The sequence below is a fragment of the Protopterus annectens genome, chromosome 4.part0 (genome assembly GCF_019279795.1).
Source record: "Protopterus annectens isolate FY-2018-M chromosome 4.part0, PAN1.0, whole genome shotgun sequence".
In the NCBI taxonomy this organism is placed as follows: Eukaryota; Metazoa; Chordata; order Ceratodontiformes; family Protopteridae; genus Protopterus; species Protopterus annectens.
In genome coordinates this window covers 703,454,843-703,473,303 of record NC_056733.1, presented here as the reverse complement: position 1 = coordinate 703,473,303, position 18,461 = coordinate 703,454,843, and the positions used below count along the sequence as shown (strand labels likewise).

At 41.0% G+C, this 18,461-nt stretch overlaps 1 protein-coding gene across 1 annotated transcript in view; it reads left to right on the top strand.

Annotated features, from left to right (window-relative positions):
* The window catches only part of DDX51 (DEAD-box helicase 51), a 523,171-nt gene that overhangs the window by 136,468 nt on the left and 368,242 nt on the right, over positions 1-18,461 (top strand). The window contains exon 5 of the mRNA XM_044068677.1: positions 8,551-8,696. Coding sequence (XP_043924612.1) covers positions 8,551-8,696 — 146 coding nt within the window. The remainder of the gene's footprint in view (positions 1-8,550; positions 8,697-18,461) is intronic.

Here is an 18,461-nt window from a genome sequence, read left to right as displayed (position 1 = left end):
ACTGAGTAGAGCTGGCGTTTCTTTAACCGGGCAGCATATGGCATCTGTTTGAGCCCTTTGATCCTCTTGGTGAGGTACTTTTGGGGTCTTTCCAGTTGCGGCAGGTGTCTGGTAAGGTACATCCCAAAAGGGGCATTGTACTCAATTATGGACTTGATGAGGGATGAGTAAAGAGGCACAATGACTTCCCCTGATCTAGATGTGAATCCCTTCATGATTAGGTGGGCTATATAAAATGTTTTTCTATCCACTTTGGCCACGTGGTTGTCACATGAGAGATTGCTATCAACGTGGGTCCCCAGGTCCCTAATTACTTCTTCTGTACTTAATGGATTACCACCTATGTGGTAATTTGTGGGCACTTTGTTTTTGCCAAAGGGGATGACTATACATTTTTTGGCGTTTAGCTTGAGGCCACGGCTCTGGCACCAGTTGTCTGTTTCTATGAGGCCCTTTTGGAGGATGCTTGTATCGGCTGGAGAGTCAATTATGGCGCCCAGTTTGCAGTCATCTGCGAACTTGGTCAGCCACAGTCCATCTGTGTTGGCCTGTACCTCCGAGAAATATATACCGAACAAGAGAGGTCCCAGGACTGAGCCTTGTGGGACGCCACTTGTAACTGGTTTGGAGTTTGACATGGATCCAGCAATTCTAACCATGTGGGTTCTGTCCTTGAGCCAGTTTGCAACCCATCTAGTGGCATAGGGGTTTATATTTAAGCTGGTGAGCTTATCTATAATGCCCGAGTGGGGTATTGTTAAGGCTTTTGCGAGGTCCAGGTAGGCTGTGTGGACCACCTTCCCCTCATCAATGGCCTTGGTGACTGTTTCAAAGAAATCAACCAGGTTTAAGAGGCAGGATCTGCCCTTAACAAAGCCGAACTGGGTAGGATCCAGTGTCTGTAGGTCCCCAATATTTTTATTTATGAGGTCCATGATGATCCTTTCCATAGCTTTGCAGACCAAGCTAGTCAGGCTTATGGAGCGATAGTTTCCAGGATCCATTGAGGCACCACCTTTGTGGAGTGGGAACACTGTTGCTGTACGCCACTCTTTGGGTACATATCCTGTAGTAAGGCTGAGATTGAACAGTAGTTTTATGTTTGGGTTTAGCTCTTCTTGGAGTTCATGTAGGACGCAGCCCGGGACACCGTCTGGTCCCATTGATGCTGTGTTTCTTGCTTTGGAGAGGGCAGCTCTTACCTGAGCATCTGCGATGTCAGGGGGGCAGCACTCTGCTGGGATAGATATTTGCCCTTTTGGTCGGGAGTGGGGGGAGAAGTTTGCGCTGAACCTGTCAGCTAGGATGTTGGGCAATGTCTGTGGGTTTGGTGTATTTTTTTGTCATTTTGGACTAATTCTGAGCATATCTGGGAATTCCCACCCAGGTTCCTAACATAACTAAAGAAAGCCGTGTGATTATCCTTAGTGTCCTGTGCAATTTTTCTCTCGAAGCTGGCCTTAGACGATTTTATGAGTGCCCGTAGTTTTTTGTTAATACTGATCAGAGATGCCGTCCCTTTTTGGGATTTTGCTCTATCATGTAGTAGCTTCCTCCTTCTATTGTATAGTTTGTTTATGGCTGGGGTCCACCAGACAGGACGTCTGCCTTTGGAGGATTGGGTCTTGGTTTTATTTGGGATTGCATGATCCATGCATTCCTAAAGGTGTTCATAGAATGCGTTTATAAAGGATTCTGCGGTCTGGGCCATATTTTCCACAGGCCCGGGGGCTTTGAAGCATTCCACCTCGGTTTTGAGGAGTGTGAAATTTGCTTTAGAGAAGTTTTTCACTGTGGTTTTCAGGGCAGGGGGTGGAGTCGGGATGTGAATATCCAGTGAGATTAGTTTATGGTCTGATCTTACCAATGAGGGATACACTTCTGGTCTAGAGCATAGAGTCCCCATGTTGGTGATGATCAGGTCCAGTATGTTTTCCCCTCTTGTGGGAGTGGTAACAAGTTGTTCCATAGCATTTGAGTTTATAAATTCTAGGAACCTTTGGGCTAGGGTGTTGGAGCTAGAGTAATGCTCCCAGTCTATGTTTGGGTAGTTGAAGTCGCCCAGTATAATGGTGTTTGGAGAGACCGTCATATTTTCCAGTGTTCTCAGGAAGGCCAAGTGGGGTTCCTGGGTTTGGGAGGGTGGTCTGTAGCAGGCTATAAACTGGAAGGCAGTTTTACCCACTGTTAGTTGCACATGGATAGTCTCTGTTGCTTCGTGCTGTGCCACCAATCTGGAGGTGTGGGTATCTTTGACGAATATTGATGCTCCCCCTCCTTTTGTGGTTCGGTCCAAGTTTTGGGGCCGAAAAGCATGGTATGAGGTATAACCTGGTAGTGCTGGGGTGCTCTCGGGAGCCTTGAACCAGGTTTCTGTTACTGCACAGATATCGATGTTCTCCATGCTAAGGAGAGTTTCGAGTGCGTGCATCTTGAGGTTTAGACTTCTGGCATTGAGTACCATTACTCTTAGTTTCTTATCCCTTGTGATACCTATGGAGGTGGGTTTGTCTTTTTAACCTTACATAAAAAAGGCACTATGGGGGTAGCAAGAGCCTTTGCCAATATCCGAAAGCCCAGGGCTGACAGGTGCAAGCCGTAGCTAGCGAAGCATCGTGGCTTGTTGAGCATGTCATCCCAGGCTGACAGGCATTGGATCCCCTTTGAAGGACACCAATACTTAAGCCAATTGTTGAAATTGATCATCTTGTCTTCATATTGTGGCATCATTCTTGGTGAGGGTAAGATGCTACTCAAGGTCAGGGTCATACCGGCCTGGGCTACGTGCTCAGAGAGCTCCTCTAGGTCTCTTTTCATGTAGTCTAGGGAGGTACGTCTCAGGTCATTCACACCAGCATGGACAATGACTGAGTCATATTTGTACTTGCCTCGGAGTGACCTGAGTGATTGTGTTATGTGGCGGATCCTAGCGCCTGACAGGCAGCTCACCGTGACCTTCTTGTTCAGCCTGGTGAGCGGGATGTCAGTGTGCCTGACGATAGTCACCTATTACAAGTGTATCAGGTGTGTTGTTTAGCCTTAAGGGCTGTGACTGTTCAGCACACTGGCTTTGTGAGCTATGTGTTGCACGTGTTTTGTTTTGGGGTAGTGGTTGCTTGGGTGTCTGCTTTGGAGGTCTCTGCTGCTTAGGCAGATTTTTATTTAGAGCCTCCGAGTATGTTTTTGTGTGTTTGTGTTTGGTTTGCTGTTGTGGTAGGTCTATGTGAAACTGGAATTCTAGTGAGTGTGGTTTCCTTCTCCTCATGACTGGTTTCGCCAGTACTGAGTTGAGAGAGCTTATCCTCCAGTATGGCTATATGGTTGCTTCTCTCATGTGTTGGAATTTGTTGGGAGGAGGAGAGGGTTGTCTGTGTACATGAGGCAGTTGTAACATTGCCTCAAGATTCCCAGATTCACCAGCTGGACCAGAGAGGAGATTGACAACTGACCTTTGGACATGCTAGAATAGTATTGGGAATTCCTTTATAATTGAAAAAAGGGCTAATGGGGAACAAGGTACTCAAGGGGAGTTTGTGAGCGTGTAGTGCTTTTAATTTTTTAGTGCTGACTTATATAATTGCTTTAGTGAGCAAGTGCCAGGTAACTTAAATGCAGTGTGTTACAGGTAATTTAAATACAAAAACGACAAACAGTAACTTTCTTTCAAGTGAAACAAGGAAATAAGTACAGTAAGCAATGCAGATATCATTAGGGATCCCCACAGAAGCGCTGAAAGCCGCGTTTTAGGTGGAATTAGCGTTTCAGGGAAATAACAAGCAAACAAACAACAAGCATACAAACAAAGCTAGATTCAGCAGGCCTGGATCTAGTCTATGCTACAGCAAACAAGGTGTACCACCTTGTTTTTTTTTACACCTTGTGTAAGAAGCAGTTCAAATATGCAGGCACTATAAGCCTTTAACCAGAAATTCCCAGCTCAGACGGGCAGAGTCCAGCCTCTCCTCCCACAAGAGTGCAGACCACGAACCCTTTTAATGTAAAATAACTGGCCTGAAGCCCAAGTGCTTAAACCAGAATTAATACACTTTTAGAATAACAGACACTGAGCCCTCAATCAGCAGTTCCCAACTTAGAAGGATGTAAGCTACCTGTTTTGCCACTACAGTGCAGGCTACAAACCTTCTTAATGTAAAACATCTGGTCTGAAGCTCAAGTGCTTAAACTAAAAGGCTTAGAATGAGATACACCAAGCAGTAATAAATACAACTGAGTACTTTTAAGATGACTCAAAGGCAAAATAAAGTAGGAAGAAACACAAATACAGTAAAAGCAGAATTTGTTTTTTTCAGAAAAGTATCAAAAACAGTAGTAAAAACAATTCACATGCAGTGCAAGCTGGCACACTTGAGTATGTAGCAATATTAGTCCCCACACAGTTTGAAAAAATGTAATTAAATTAAAAAGGACTAAAAGCAAGTGCAGAAAGGGTTTATTAGGTAGAATGCGGTAAAGAGATGGGACTGGGGGAGTGTCCTAGATCAAATCTACAGTGGGGCGGGCACTGCAAAAGCCACCAAATTTAAACTACAACCAAGAACAGGGAGGGGACGGGGGTTGGGAAACCAGTTTCAACAGAGATGTGAGGAATCAGAGTGCAAATTATAAAACCAAAAAAATATATACTGATCTCTGTATATTTGCAAAACGGTAAGACAACAGATATCTACAACAATTTAGCTCTATAATACAGAAAAATATACTCGGCTCTATATATTTGCAGATATTCTTGTAAGGCTGTCTCTCAACACACAGGTTCCACTTTAAAATGTTAAAAGAGGCAAAAGTAAAATAAGGTAATAAAGTAGGAAGAAACACAAATACAGTAAGGCGGATGAAGTGCAAAATTTTTTTTTTTTTTTGAGATGGAGGAAACAGAGCAGATTAAGATACTATAGGGGAATGCCTTTCCCAAGTGCTCTCTCTGTACACTGCAGAGGAGATGGGACTGGTAAGAGTATCCAAAATCAAAATATGATCTCATTGTACTCAGTTGAGTGAGCGAATGAGATGGGTCCAGAAGGAGTGTGCAAAAAGAGATTTACAGCAAGGGCGGGCAATTCCAAAGCCACTCAAGATTAACACCACAACAAGAAACAGGGAGGGGGATACTGCAGAGATTCAGAGAGACGCACAATATTTGCTCACTCAAATCTTAAATAAGTGCAGAAAATATACTTAAATCAGCTTATGTCCAGTTGATGTATGCAGACAAATCTCAGTAGCCAGCAACTCGATTTAAAATGATTACTAGAAATGTAACCAACACAGATTTTAATGTTAGCAGAAACCCTCAAGCTAATTAAAACTTAACAAAGGAATTTCAAAGCAGTCTAAAATATTCCGCAACTTCAGAATCTTCTACACCTCCTGTTCATATTTGTGTAGTTACTGAGACCTAGTTTCAGTACAGTGACTCAAATTCATATTTGTGTAGTAACTGAGACCTAGTTTCAGTACAGTGACCGCAGTCCCTCAGTACCATGGTTTAGCATGCCTGTCCTGCCTTCAGACCCATGGGTAACGAAGGGGGATATCTGTATTTGTTAGAAACACCATTCCCTCACTCCAAATTACCCTAACTAACTTAGAAATGCTGATGATCCAAATCACCGTTAACAAATCCAACTACTACTACATTGAAAGCTGCAGAGCCCCATCAGTGCCTCCCCAGAGATCACCGAAAAACAACTCCAGTGAAGCGTTAAATATCAAACAAAATACCTTCTTGCTAGCAGACTTCAATTACCCAAACATTGATTTGCACATTTATATCTCAAATAGTTAAGCTCAGCATTTTATTTGAATTTGTTAATCCCAATGCACTGGAGTAAATTGTGAAACTGCCCACAAGAGGCTGTAACAGCCTTGACCTGCTTCTTACCAACCTAGCCACTCCCTGTATCCCATCACACACCTCCTCATTCCTGTTTAAATCTGACTATAAATTGGTTGCTATCTTTGTTAGGCCTAGTTGTACTAACCCTTCAAATGGCACCATCTTTAGGGACTTCTGCAAGGCAAACCTGATTCAGTTTGTAGAAGACGTATTCAAATTTCCCAGCAATCCCTTGCAAGTACACCATACTGAGAGGGCGCCACATTCACCTCCTGGTTTTACCGGCACCTAAATAGCTGTATAAAAAAATCAGTACCTTTTCAGTACCTGTCTGCCATATATACAGTGCTGTGTTCAAAAGTAAACATTTCTGGTGCAACTACCGTATAAATAAATTGTGTAACAGAAGAAGGAAGATGATGAACGTTTGCAAGAAATTCCCCATCCTCTTCCCCAAGACCACATGGAAAGGAGCCAGCGAAGGACTTGAGTGTCATTAGAAAATGCAAAGCAGAATACAAACTTAAGGTTGTCAAAAATACCAAGGAAAACTTGAAATCACTCTTCAGCTGCATCAGAAAATTAAAGAAAAGTGTCCAGCAATGCACTGAATTCATCCATAATATCACAAACTTTAATCTTGTTGCTATATCAAGTATATTAACAGAAAGATTTAGTGCCAGCTTTACCCTCACCTGCCCACATTGTTGCACCCATTATCCCTGAAAATTTAGATCCCCTGAAGTCACTTTGTTCTTGGAATCCCTGGCAAAGGCTGAAAATATTTTCCCTGGGACCAGACAACACATTTGGTTGTATTCTCATCAGTGTTCAGTGCGCAGTATCTGAGCCTCTGTTTAACTTGCTTAACCTCAGCCTGAATATAGGGTTTGTGCCTAATACCTGGAAAACCGCCCTTGTGACGACTCTGCATACTTGGGTAATTATAGACCCAACATTCTCACCTGCCTTGTATGCAAAGCCATGGAACATGTCAAAGCAGAACTCAGTTATGCAGACAGGTACAACTTTAACTAGGCCTCACACAGTTTGGTTTTGTGAAGGGCAGGTCCTGCCTCCTTAATGCAGTAAGTTTCTTTGGAAAGGTTACAAAGGATGTGGACATTAGACAGCCTACACACACACTGCTTTATCTTGACCTGGCCAAGGCATTTGACACTGTAACCCATGCTGAAATTATTGAAAAGTTGTACAAACTTAAAGTTCTGTGTTGGCTGTTTTGTTGTAAATTGGCTGTCCAACAGATCCTAGGTTATGAAAGTTGCTGTTACAGTCACTGAAAGTAGAATTGTAATGAGTGGTGAGCCACATGGATCTATGCGAGGCTGTCTCCTGTTCGGCATTTATTTGTTTTCCAGGATAAAACACTGATTTCCATGGACCTTTTTCCGACTCAGCTCGGGAGCAGTGTCTGGTTAAGTGACACGCTCCATGTCACACAGGTAAACAATGTATCTTGCGACACAGGGAGCAGCTTGTTAACAGCTCCGTAATCCTCTAAGCCAACTGCCAGACTATTTATTTTTTAGACATCCATGCCAGTGTCCCTGCAGTGGGCTTGACCAAGTTTGCTGATGACAACAGGCTGAGTACCGTTATCCCACTCCTCCATGGATTCTAAACAGCAAGGGTTGGAATGCGCAAGTAACTGGTACTGAAAATGGTCTGAAGTTAAATGCAGAAAAGTGCAGTAGACAGACATTCAGCAAAAAAAGCTTTTTCTGCCTCATGTTTTATAAATGATCCTTCTCTTTTAGGCAGAGAAAGTTGCAAGAGACGTTGGTTGTTATGTGGATAACTCTCTGTCATTAGGTCATGCTTCCATCATAGTCAAGAAGTCCATCTATCTGGCCCAATTAATTATCATGGGAATATCTTCAGTTGCTAAAGCAGTCACACTCTTCCTGTATTTTTCCCTTGTCAGACCCATCACTGAATACAGTGCCACTGTAGTAAGTACAAATCTAAGCATGTTGCTCAGCTGGAAAAGCTCTGGAGATTTCTAACCAAGAAAAAATTAAGTCTTAAATCCTTAACTGTTCTGAAAGATCAGCACAACTCTCCATTGCACTTAGTAGCCTACCAGCTGTTCCAAGGTGACCTGTGTCTAGATTTTCAAGCCCAGTTCTACATGATCTTCTATTTCTTTGCAAAACCAGGGTCTGTATAATCACTCGCATCAGAGACCAAACCTACACCGAAATGTAAAAAAGACTAATTGGACAAAGTATTCCCAACCTATGGAATAAGTTGCCACTACAGGTCAAACAAAGTACTACTCTGAGTATGTTTAAGGCTAGTCTTGAAGAGTGAAAGAGCAGGCACAGATTTGCACTAGGCTTATTACTGAAGGCTGTGCTTGGTTTGGGAGTTAAGTAATATTAAGTGCTTGACCACAGTGGTAAGGACTTTTGAATATGTCTGATTAAAGGTGTATATGACTAGACATCTTATGGTCCTTGTTATTGCTTGCCTAGTGGCCTTCCTATGTTAATCGGTGATCATTCAGTACCTATTTCAGTTCTGACATAGCAGTGTGTGATAATTTAACTGTGCTGCCCATTGTTTTTTGTTGTGAAATGCTATGTTTACAGCAGCTGTTCAGTCTTTCAGGTTTAAACGGTTTCTTGCTGATTTTATCTTATTTTTTTCCCTTCTGTCACAAAAATAAGTTCAGGCAGAGGTAATCCCAGCTGTTTTGGCAACTCTGAGCAGTGGTTTCTTGAATGGCAGAGGAGGATACCGACCAAGTGATATCTGTGTCTCGGCACCCACTGGCAGTGGCAAAACTTTGGCATTTGTTATTCCTGTTGTACAGGTGAGTGATAGGGAAGGTATACTGAGTGGGTTATTTTAAACCAGTACTGTGTAGTTATGTGTTGGTATACATACTTGTAATTATAAATTCTTTGGCTTTTATTTTTCTCTTAGCCTAACTGGCAAGGCTGCAATCTCTATATGTTGTAACTTTGTGGGAAGTGAGAAGGCACTGTAACTTTCACCCTGTGTAACGTGATTATTTTCCCTACTTGTATCCCAGGGTTATTTGTGACCTTGGATTTTGGGCTTTACAGGCCTTTCAAAAATGTCTTCTGTTAGGCTTTTTTATCCGATTGGACAAATGCACGAGCTGGTGAACTGTGAGTGACTTGAAGTGTTGTGTTTGTGATTTGTGAGAATACCTGCTAGTCATTTTGCTTATTATGTGCCATCAACTTTAAAACCACAATCTGTTTAGCATGTTAGATTGTTTTAAAGTACACAGTAGATTTTATTTTCATAAAAGCTGATATCTGAATATGACATTTTTGGGCAGTGAGTAAAAACATCCTTACCTAGGCGGGTAGAAGTACAGCTCTGTTGTGTTTGTGGTGATTGTGTAGACAGGGACAGGTTGACAGAAGTACAGCTCTGTTGTGTTTGTGATGGTAGTGTTGTTATGGACCAGTGGATGCAGATTGGGGGTTCAGGGTTTGTTTCCCATTGTATGTTCATGGCTGGGATTGTTTGCCCTATTAGTATGAAAGGCCACTGACTAGGTGTGAGGTGGTGCAGCTTGACCTGCTATGGTCCCCCCTGACCACCAACCTGGCAGAAGTCCGTCTGATAAGTCTCTTTTTGATGGTCTACATTCTCACACATTAGACCATGTTCTTATTGTACACTGGTAGAACATGGCTGGTTCAGCTGCATACGAGTTCCTGCTTCTGCCGTTCAGTCTGTGGCAGGCTACAGAGAAGTTGTCAGCTTCAAGGAGAAAATAGGGAAGCTGCTGAAGCATCTTGATTGATAAAATGCTCACTATTTAGTCTGCTCTACTTTGGTCTCGTTTATAAGAGTCAGTTCACACCTCATACTGTATTTACCTTGTGTTCAGATATGCAGTCTGGCAGCTGGCAGAGAGGATGAAGGAGTTGTAAGCTGTTTCCTGTGGTCCAGAGTTTGATTCCGTAAACCTCCAGTGCCTGTCTGTGTGACTCTGATCAAGTCAGTTAACCAGATGGCACTTCCTGCCTGAATCTGCAAAAGATCCATGGAAATCCTTTACCACAGTAAACCAAGTATGAATAAATAAATTAAATACTAGTATAGAGCTCTGCACTAGGATAACATAATGAAGAACGTCAGGAGGAAGTTAGTACTGAGACACCAAGAGTGAACACCTTCACCTGCCATTGTGGTGTACTCCTCTTACAGCTGTTCTATATTTCCTTTATTGCGCTTTTTCGACATCCATAACCGTTGAGTACAAAGAGGCTCCCTTCAACAAACCTTGAGTGACTACTTTAACAAAATCTTAATTTGCTTTAGAATGGTAGCCCAGATTGCAAGGCTTGGTGCAAGGCTGTTTAGACAGCCATGTCACTGTCCAGTACATGTACAGTAACTCTTAACAGAATAAGCTGTAAAGGAATGCTATGTGTGATTTTTTTTTTGTTTTTATTATTAGTATTGCACTACTCTCACCAATCTCTAAAATCCTTGAAAAGTGCGTTCACCTCCAACTTATGCCTTTTCTAACCCAAAACAATCTTCTTACACCTACCCACCATGGCTTCCGCTCAGGCCACAGCACCATAACTGCCCTACTGCCTTTCCTAGAAACTGTGAGTCAAGCCCGAGATTCTGGACACTTGGTCTGTACTGTATTGCTAGATTTGTCCAAAGATTTCGATACTGTTTCCCACAAACACCTCCTCTCTCAGCTCTCAAATCTTCATCTTTCACAAAGCACTTTATCCTGGTTCTCCAGCTACCTATCAGACAGATCACAGTCAGTCAAATGGAAAAACTCCACCTTCCCCTTCTTAGCTACTCCTACTGGTGTACCTCAGGGATCTATCCTAGGGCCAATACTTTTTAACATCTTTATTAATAACTTTCACTCTGCAATTCGTGATGCCAGAATCATTCAATATGCAGATGATTCTACCTTGGTCTGCTCTGCCTCTAACCTCTCTGAATTGCTCACTAAAACTCAAACTGCTTTTTCAAGCACCGAAAACTGGATGCGCCAAAACCACCTCTCTCTCAATGCCAATAAATCTAAAAATTTACTGTTCCCCCCCAACAAAGACTCATTCCTATAACAAAGATACTTTCAGAGTCCTGAGTCAAACCAACTCAAGTGGTTCCATCCGCAAAACTACTCGGCATTACTATAGATGAATACCTTAAGTTCGACATCCACATTCTGCAAAATATTAAGAGAACCCACCAAAAACTTGGTATGCTATACAGGAATAATCACTTTCTCTCACACTCTACTAGGCACACTCTGGCCACTACCTATCTTCTCCCCTCCTTACTATACGGAGCTCCTCTCCTTATCAGCCTGTCCTCCTCTATCACCTCCAAACTAGAAAACTGTTATAATAAAATCTCTAAATTTGCCACCAAATCCAAACATTCCACCCATCATTGCCGCAACCTGCAATCCCTGAATTGGCTAGAACTCCCAAACTACCTACACTACCTCCAACTCTCACCACTGCTCATAGACTCATATTTCACCCTTCTAAATATCCAGCTCTAGCTAATATCCTTCCCCCTTATACCCCTAATAGAACTCTCAGATCTGAACATCAAAACTTGATAGCTATCCATAAGCCCAAACGTCCTGCTGGCCATCTCCTCCTCTCTTTCTCACTAGGTAAAAAATGGAATTCTCTTCACTAGGTAAAACATGGAATTCTGTCCCCTCCACTCTAAGAACTATACCAAACTCAGAAAACTTCAAAATCCAGCTTTTCAAACACCTGTCCACTAAATGGAAATCTACCTGCCTTCACCCTATCTAAATTATCCCAACTACTTGCCCAAAAATGTTTTTGTTTCTTCTCTCCCAGGTTTTCCTAAGCTCTCTAAATCTCCCATAGCTTGTTTTTCTAAGACTGTATCCAAGCTCTCTTCAGTTCCTAGAGCTACCTAACCCTCATCACAACTATGTAAATATTGTAAATAGTTTCATACTTTAAATGTGTGCTTGCAAATGTTTTATATTTCTACTTTAAAGGTGTTTATGTAAAGTGTTTTCCCCACATACTATGTAATGAGTGCTCTCATAAATTAACCTGTATAACCCTTAAGGTCATCTACAAAGATGTTTGTCTGACTATTGTGCAACACTGTATGTACCTTTGTTGCAATTTATTCTGGATAATGTATCTTTACATTTCTGTATTACTATATCTGCACTGTATACTGTATTTGGAGCTTGTCTCCCTGGGCCTCCACTGAAAACGGGTCCCATGGGCCCAGTGGACTTCCCCGGTAATCAAACTGGAAATAAATAAATAAATAAACACAGTGCAGCTGGTTTGCTTCCAAACTGGTATGTCTAGTTTGTTAGAAGCAAGGGAGGAAAAGCTGATCTGGTCTTTTGATGTCCGTAGTCCTGAAGATAAGACAGTGAAATCCATGAAGCACTGATCTGGTGTCCCTACTTTGCAGTTCACCATACGTAGGACAAAGTTAGATTAGTTACAAGAATGTTTAGAATGTTTTGATTCTGGCCACAGCTAACTTAGCAAAATGTAACAAAAATAAAGCCCTCCTTCCTGGGGGGTGGGGTGGGGGGGACAGTTCAGTTAAGGGTTTAAACTCATCTTTATTCAATGATAGATGTGTGTTCTTGTCTGATTTCAAATGTGGAGACACCAGCTACAGCCCCTTCCCATTGGCTGTACAAATGGGAGCTTAATTTTTCCACCAACCAGACCATCTCTTCGTAGGCAGACCTGGTATCTCCCCAAGGAGTGATGCTGTTTAAGCTACTCGGTTATCAGTTTAGAATGGCACAAGACTACTCATCCATAGCTGCGGTGGTGGTGCTGCAGTAGCGTTGTCGCCTCACAGCAAGACGTTGTCCCGTTCGATTCTCAGCTAGAGCATCTTCTGTGTGGAGATATGAGTGAATGGGCATACCTTCGTTGAAGGTTGTGCATCAGGGCCGGTAACTCGGCACGTAAAAATCTAGTGCCAATCATTAGTGAACCGGAGTTCTGCTGTGGCGACCCCTAACCGGGAAAAACCGAAAGACACAACAACAAGACTACTCATCCATCATTGAATAAAGATCTGCTTAAACTCTTCACTAGACTTTTTACAGAGTTTAAAAAAAAAGAGGACTGATTTCTTTTTGCTGTGTTAGCTGTGGTTAGGATACAACATTCTGAGCAATTAAACTTATTCCTCATGTTTTACTCCCTGAAGATACAGGTGCAGGTCTGGTAAACTCTAGTGTATACAGTGCAAAACCCACTCTGTCATAAGGGTGTTTAGATTTAGCAGTAACATGTTACCATCTAAATCTTCTGATTGCTGTTTTACTAGCTTTGAGTATAACAGTACACTTTGTCTTTGGAATAAAGATTAGGCTTGTGAACTCTCTTGGCCGAAGTAATTTAACAGTAAAGTTGATTTTTCAAGTTAGAAATTTCAGAGACTGCGTGAAGAAGGATCTTTTTCCCTAAACAAAATTGAAATCCTAAGGGGGATTTCAGACTGAATGTTTGTAAGACAAGTAGTCCAAGACTTCAGATAACTCTACTTCAGGGGTGATGGCCACCTTAGTTGACAGAAAAAAAAGTTTAGCTTTGGGTTCAATTTAGCCTGATTATAGCTTGCTGCTGGCAAATGTCCTTTTGTAGCAATGTTGCAGAACAACATCTGGCTATTAGAATAAAGCTGTAGGATTTTAAGGACATCATATGTCATACGAATGCGCTCCACTCATGGCGTAGGGTATAAAGGTGTCGTACGGACATGCATACCTCAGAACTTCTTTGATGCGAGTCCAAATACCATCTTCGTTTGTTGGTCTGAACGCTCCTTCGTTTGTGCTGGTTACCAAGCCATTTTCAGATATGTGCCCTGTTGGAGTTTTCTTATCTTGTTTTTTATCTTTTGGTTGTGAGTTTACATGTCATCCGGAAAGGAAAAATGTCAGTGTAGGAGACAGATTCCCCATAAGGACCATCACAAGCAGTGTTTTGCTTTGGTGCTTCTCACAATAATACAAAACAAAATTCACAGCAGCTTCCAAATAAAACTTGTAATCCACAAAATGAAGCAGCTTTTCAGGCAAAACAGTAAAGCCCTGAGCAGGGCAAGCTTAGAAAATTGTGAAAAAAACCCACAGATGGCTCAGCACACTACAGTTCACTTTATTCCACAGAAACACAGCACATCAACGCTCTTCCATACGTTTTCGTTTTAAAAATCACTTCCTCAGATGTGGGCTGTTCAAACTACTAGTGCTTTTATACCATTCACTTAATTACATTGATTAGGTTACTGAATTAATTGAAAGGTTAATTTAGTTTAAAACCAAAAACTTTTCTTGTTGCATCTCTGTGTTGCCACAATTAAACACATTTAATGTTACAATGTTTGATGAATAAATATGTAGAAATAAAAATGTTTTAAATAAAAATCCTTAAAACACTTGACTACAAAGAATAAGTTATAAAGTTAAAATACTATTAGAAACACATTTAGTAGGACTCAATGGTTAAAATTACCAACGTAAATATTTGCTTTAAATGAACTTGATCGTCCATCTAGTGGATGAATCATGAAATTACAGGTATTATAAAAATTGCATTGTTAACCAAAGGCAAATTGTGTAGCCTCTCTCAGTTAAAAGAATGTTAAAAACAGGAAAGTAAAAGGGAAAAATAAGTTCAATACCTTTGATAAATGAATGTAACACTTGTGTTCATAACATATTACAAACCCAACATTTTAATAAAAATATAAATACAAAAAAGCTTAAAGACCTATTGTAACTGTTGGAAAACATGGGTAAAAACATGATAAAATTGACATAAAGTGCAAATGCATATTGCAGTTTTGCTGCTCTCAGTTTTAATAATGGGGCTGTGGAGATATGTTCATTGACACCCGGTGGCTTATTGGCTTTCAAACTTATCTGCCACCATAATTCTCTGTACTCCAAACATTCCTCCCATAAACCCCCTCTGCCACACTTTTCCACCCTTTCTATCAAAAAAAATGTATAGTATGCATTTTCACAGCTTTGTTTGTGTTTGTACAATGCATTAGTCTGTTTGTTTCTAGGTCATACATATGTTCGTATACCCTTCTCCTGAGCTTGTGTTCTGTCTTTCCTATATAGAATGCTTCACAGGTTTGACATTTTGCTAAATATACAAGCCCAAAGGAGTCACAATTATTAAAATCCTTGCCTTCCAGGGTGATCCTGCTTTCCAAATACACACTTTCTGCATTGCTTATGTATGCACACTGTTGACAATGTCCACATTTAAACGTTACCTTCCATTTTCTCCATCTCTGAACTTCTTGGTTTGTACCATTTTCCAATAAAAGTTTTAAGTTACTTGAATTATTATAAAGTACTCTTGGCTTTTCATTCTTTAGTTTCTATAAGTCAGTAAATGCTATAAATTGATCCCATTCTGTATCTATAGTCTGTCTTACCATTTTTGCACAAGCACTGTCAAAGCACTGCCAAAATTGTCATTTGCCTTTTTTACTGGGCCTACCGTATCAAATATTGGTAATCCTAATATTGGCTTAAAGTCATTTGGTCTCCTTTCTGTCACTTCTGTCTCAATTTTGTCTATCATATCATCTGGGTATTTCCTCGTCCTAAAAATTTTCCTTAGTAACCTTTTTTCCATTTCAAAGTCTTCGTCTCTGGACGTCATTCTGCAGGCCCTAATATATTGTCCTTTAACTATATTTTTCTTGGAGGACAAAGGGTGAGCACTTTCAAAGTGCAAATAAGAGTTAGAATAAGTACTCTTTGTATACACTCTGGAATTAAAACGTGAATTTTCCTTGTATATTTCTATATCCAAGTACTAACTTCTCATAATTTATTCTGTAGGTAAATTCAAGAAAATTAGTACTGTTGTTAATATGTTCAATAAATTTTTCTATCTCTTCTTTTGGCTCTTCCCATAGGATAGATATGTTGTCCAGGAATCTTCCATAAAGTGACCAGTTGTTACTGTATATTGATTCGGTTACCATCTTCTCTTCCCATTTGGCTAAGACCAAATTAGCATAGGTGGGTGCACAAGCGGCACCCATCGCTACTCCTTTCTTCTGGTGAAAAAATTCACCTTTGAAGTAAATGCAGTTGAACTTTAGAACCAAATCTATAAGCTCCATCACCACAGTACACTCATCGTGGGTTAAAGTCTCATCCTCAAAAATTAATTCTTCTAGGTATCTTAGTCCATCACTGTGGGGGATGCTTGAGAACAAATCTACAATGTCAATTGTTAGGAAACATAAATTCTCATTGTATAGATCATGATTCAGTGTCCTTAGAAGATCCCAAGAATCTCTCAAAATGTTGGTTCTCTTAAGCCACAGTTTCTTAAGCTTAACACAAATTTGGCTAGCGGTAAAGTTTTGGAACCCTCAGCTGAAACTATTGGCCTCAAAGGGGGATCCATTCCATTCTTATGTATTTTGGAGATTCCAAAAATAGTAGGAATTTTAGGTTTGTCCACTTTTAAATATTCATATGTCTTCCTATCTAACAATCCATCTAAAAATAAACTTTCTAAGGCCATATCTATCCTTCTGTAACTAATATTTATTTTTTTGAAACTGTGGAGTATTTGTTAGGTTCTCCTTAGAGTTCATTCATTTTACCCTCACAGTCAAAGCTGTTCATCAATACTATTCCCCCACCTTTGTCCGGTTTCATAATTCTTAAGCCTGAATCCCCTCTTAATTCATCAAGGACGCTGCTTTCAGCCTGGCTTAAGTTCCTTGTATAGTGTACTTTCCCATACTTCTTATTTCATTCTCGAGTATATTCTCTAGATTTTTTTATATGGGGGTGCAGTGGGGGATTGTATGTACTTCTTTTTACCATATCTCCTGGTTCATAATTTTTATTCTGATCAAATATAACCTGGAAGTTAATTTTCATAGTAAAAGTTTTAACATCCATAATTGTTTTGAAATTGTATATACTAAAATCTTCTAAAGTATATCTGTAGGGGTTCATTTCGTCTTGCAGAATGGAATTGTTTTCCAAGTCGGGGACTTTGGTTTTAAACTAAATTAACCTTTCAATTAATTCATTAACCTAATCAGTGTAATTAAGTGAATGGTATAAAAGCACTAGTAGTTTGAACAGCCCACATGTGAGGAAGTGATTTTTAAAACAAAAACGTATGGTGGAGCGTTAATGTGCTGTGTTTCTGTGGAATAAAGTGAACTGAAGTGTGCTGAGCCATCTGGGTTTTTTTTTCACAATTTTCTAAGCTTGCCCTGCTCAGGGCTTTATTGTTTTGCCTGAAAAGCTGCTTCTCACGATAATACTTCATGATCCATTTGTCAAGCATTTGTCCCCAAGACCCTTTGTAGTTGTTTGTCTACCTAGAAAACCAACTTATGTTGTTGGCACAGGGTGCCTTGGCAGAATCGTCTCACCCTGAGGTTCAGAGGTCCTGCTGTGAAGAAGACCAAAAAAGTCAGGTCAGATATGGCTGCTGTACCACCTTCCCTGGGCATCTCTCTCAAGGTTGTTGAAAGCCTGGAGAATCACCCAGTTGTTCTGTCTGATTCCTCTGCTGCAGCCATTTCAGAGACTGGCATGGATCCAGCTTCTTGCATGTCCTTGGAGGCTCTGCAGACATCTGTGGCTGATGTTGAGGGGTAACCTAGGCTGATCATGTCCAAGAGACTGAGGGGTGTTCTGCAGATTCTTGCTTGGGAGAGATTCCCACTACTTTGATGGAGTATCTGGAAGGGTCTGAACCTCCTGAGGTCTTTAAGGCTGAAGTCCCTTTGAAAAAGAAGCAGAAAAAAAATATTTTCCCCTGCTCCCCAGCATGACTGGCAGGATTTTACACAGTGGTTGTTTAATATTCGCATGGCCTTGGAGACCCCGCAAGGAGTTTCTGCCCCCCCGATCATCTACTTCTGTTAAGAGGCCTAGTGAGCAGGACTCTTCTGATGAGGAATTGGACTCTGGGGAAGAGTCCTTGGTTTACTCCTCTCAGATTCCTTTTCCACTGGACTATTGTTCTGAGGAGGAGGACTCCATTAGTCAACATTCTCCATTTAAGGAACTTTCTTTTAGGGATACTATCTCATGTGTGATGGAATTCTTTAAATGGAACTGTGCCCAAGTTTCTGATGTCCAGATTGAGTCCCCTAAGCCATCTGCTGTCTCTCTGGTCCTGGCTGCATTATTAGGCACTTTTTCAGCAGCTGCTCAGGCTGCTGATTCCCAGCCTTCAGCCCCTAAAAAGTCTAATAGGTTTTATAATGTGCCAGATTATTGTAAATTTCTTTACAAATGCCCTTCTACTGACCCCTCTGTTATGTTGTCTCTTCAGACAAACCTTCTGACCTATTGTATTGTCTTTAACTAAATTGCTTCCTTCCGACAAAGACATTAGGACCATAGAACGCTGGGGCAAAAAGGTGTATACTGCAACTATCCTGGCCTTTTGGGACGTTACTTATCCGACCCATGTGACCACATATGCTTTAACCTGACAGGCCTGAGAAAGAAGAGTTATTTCTGACCTTACTGATTCTGAGGGGAAAGTTTCATCCATCT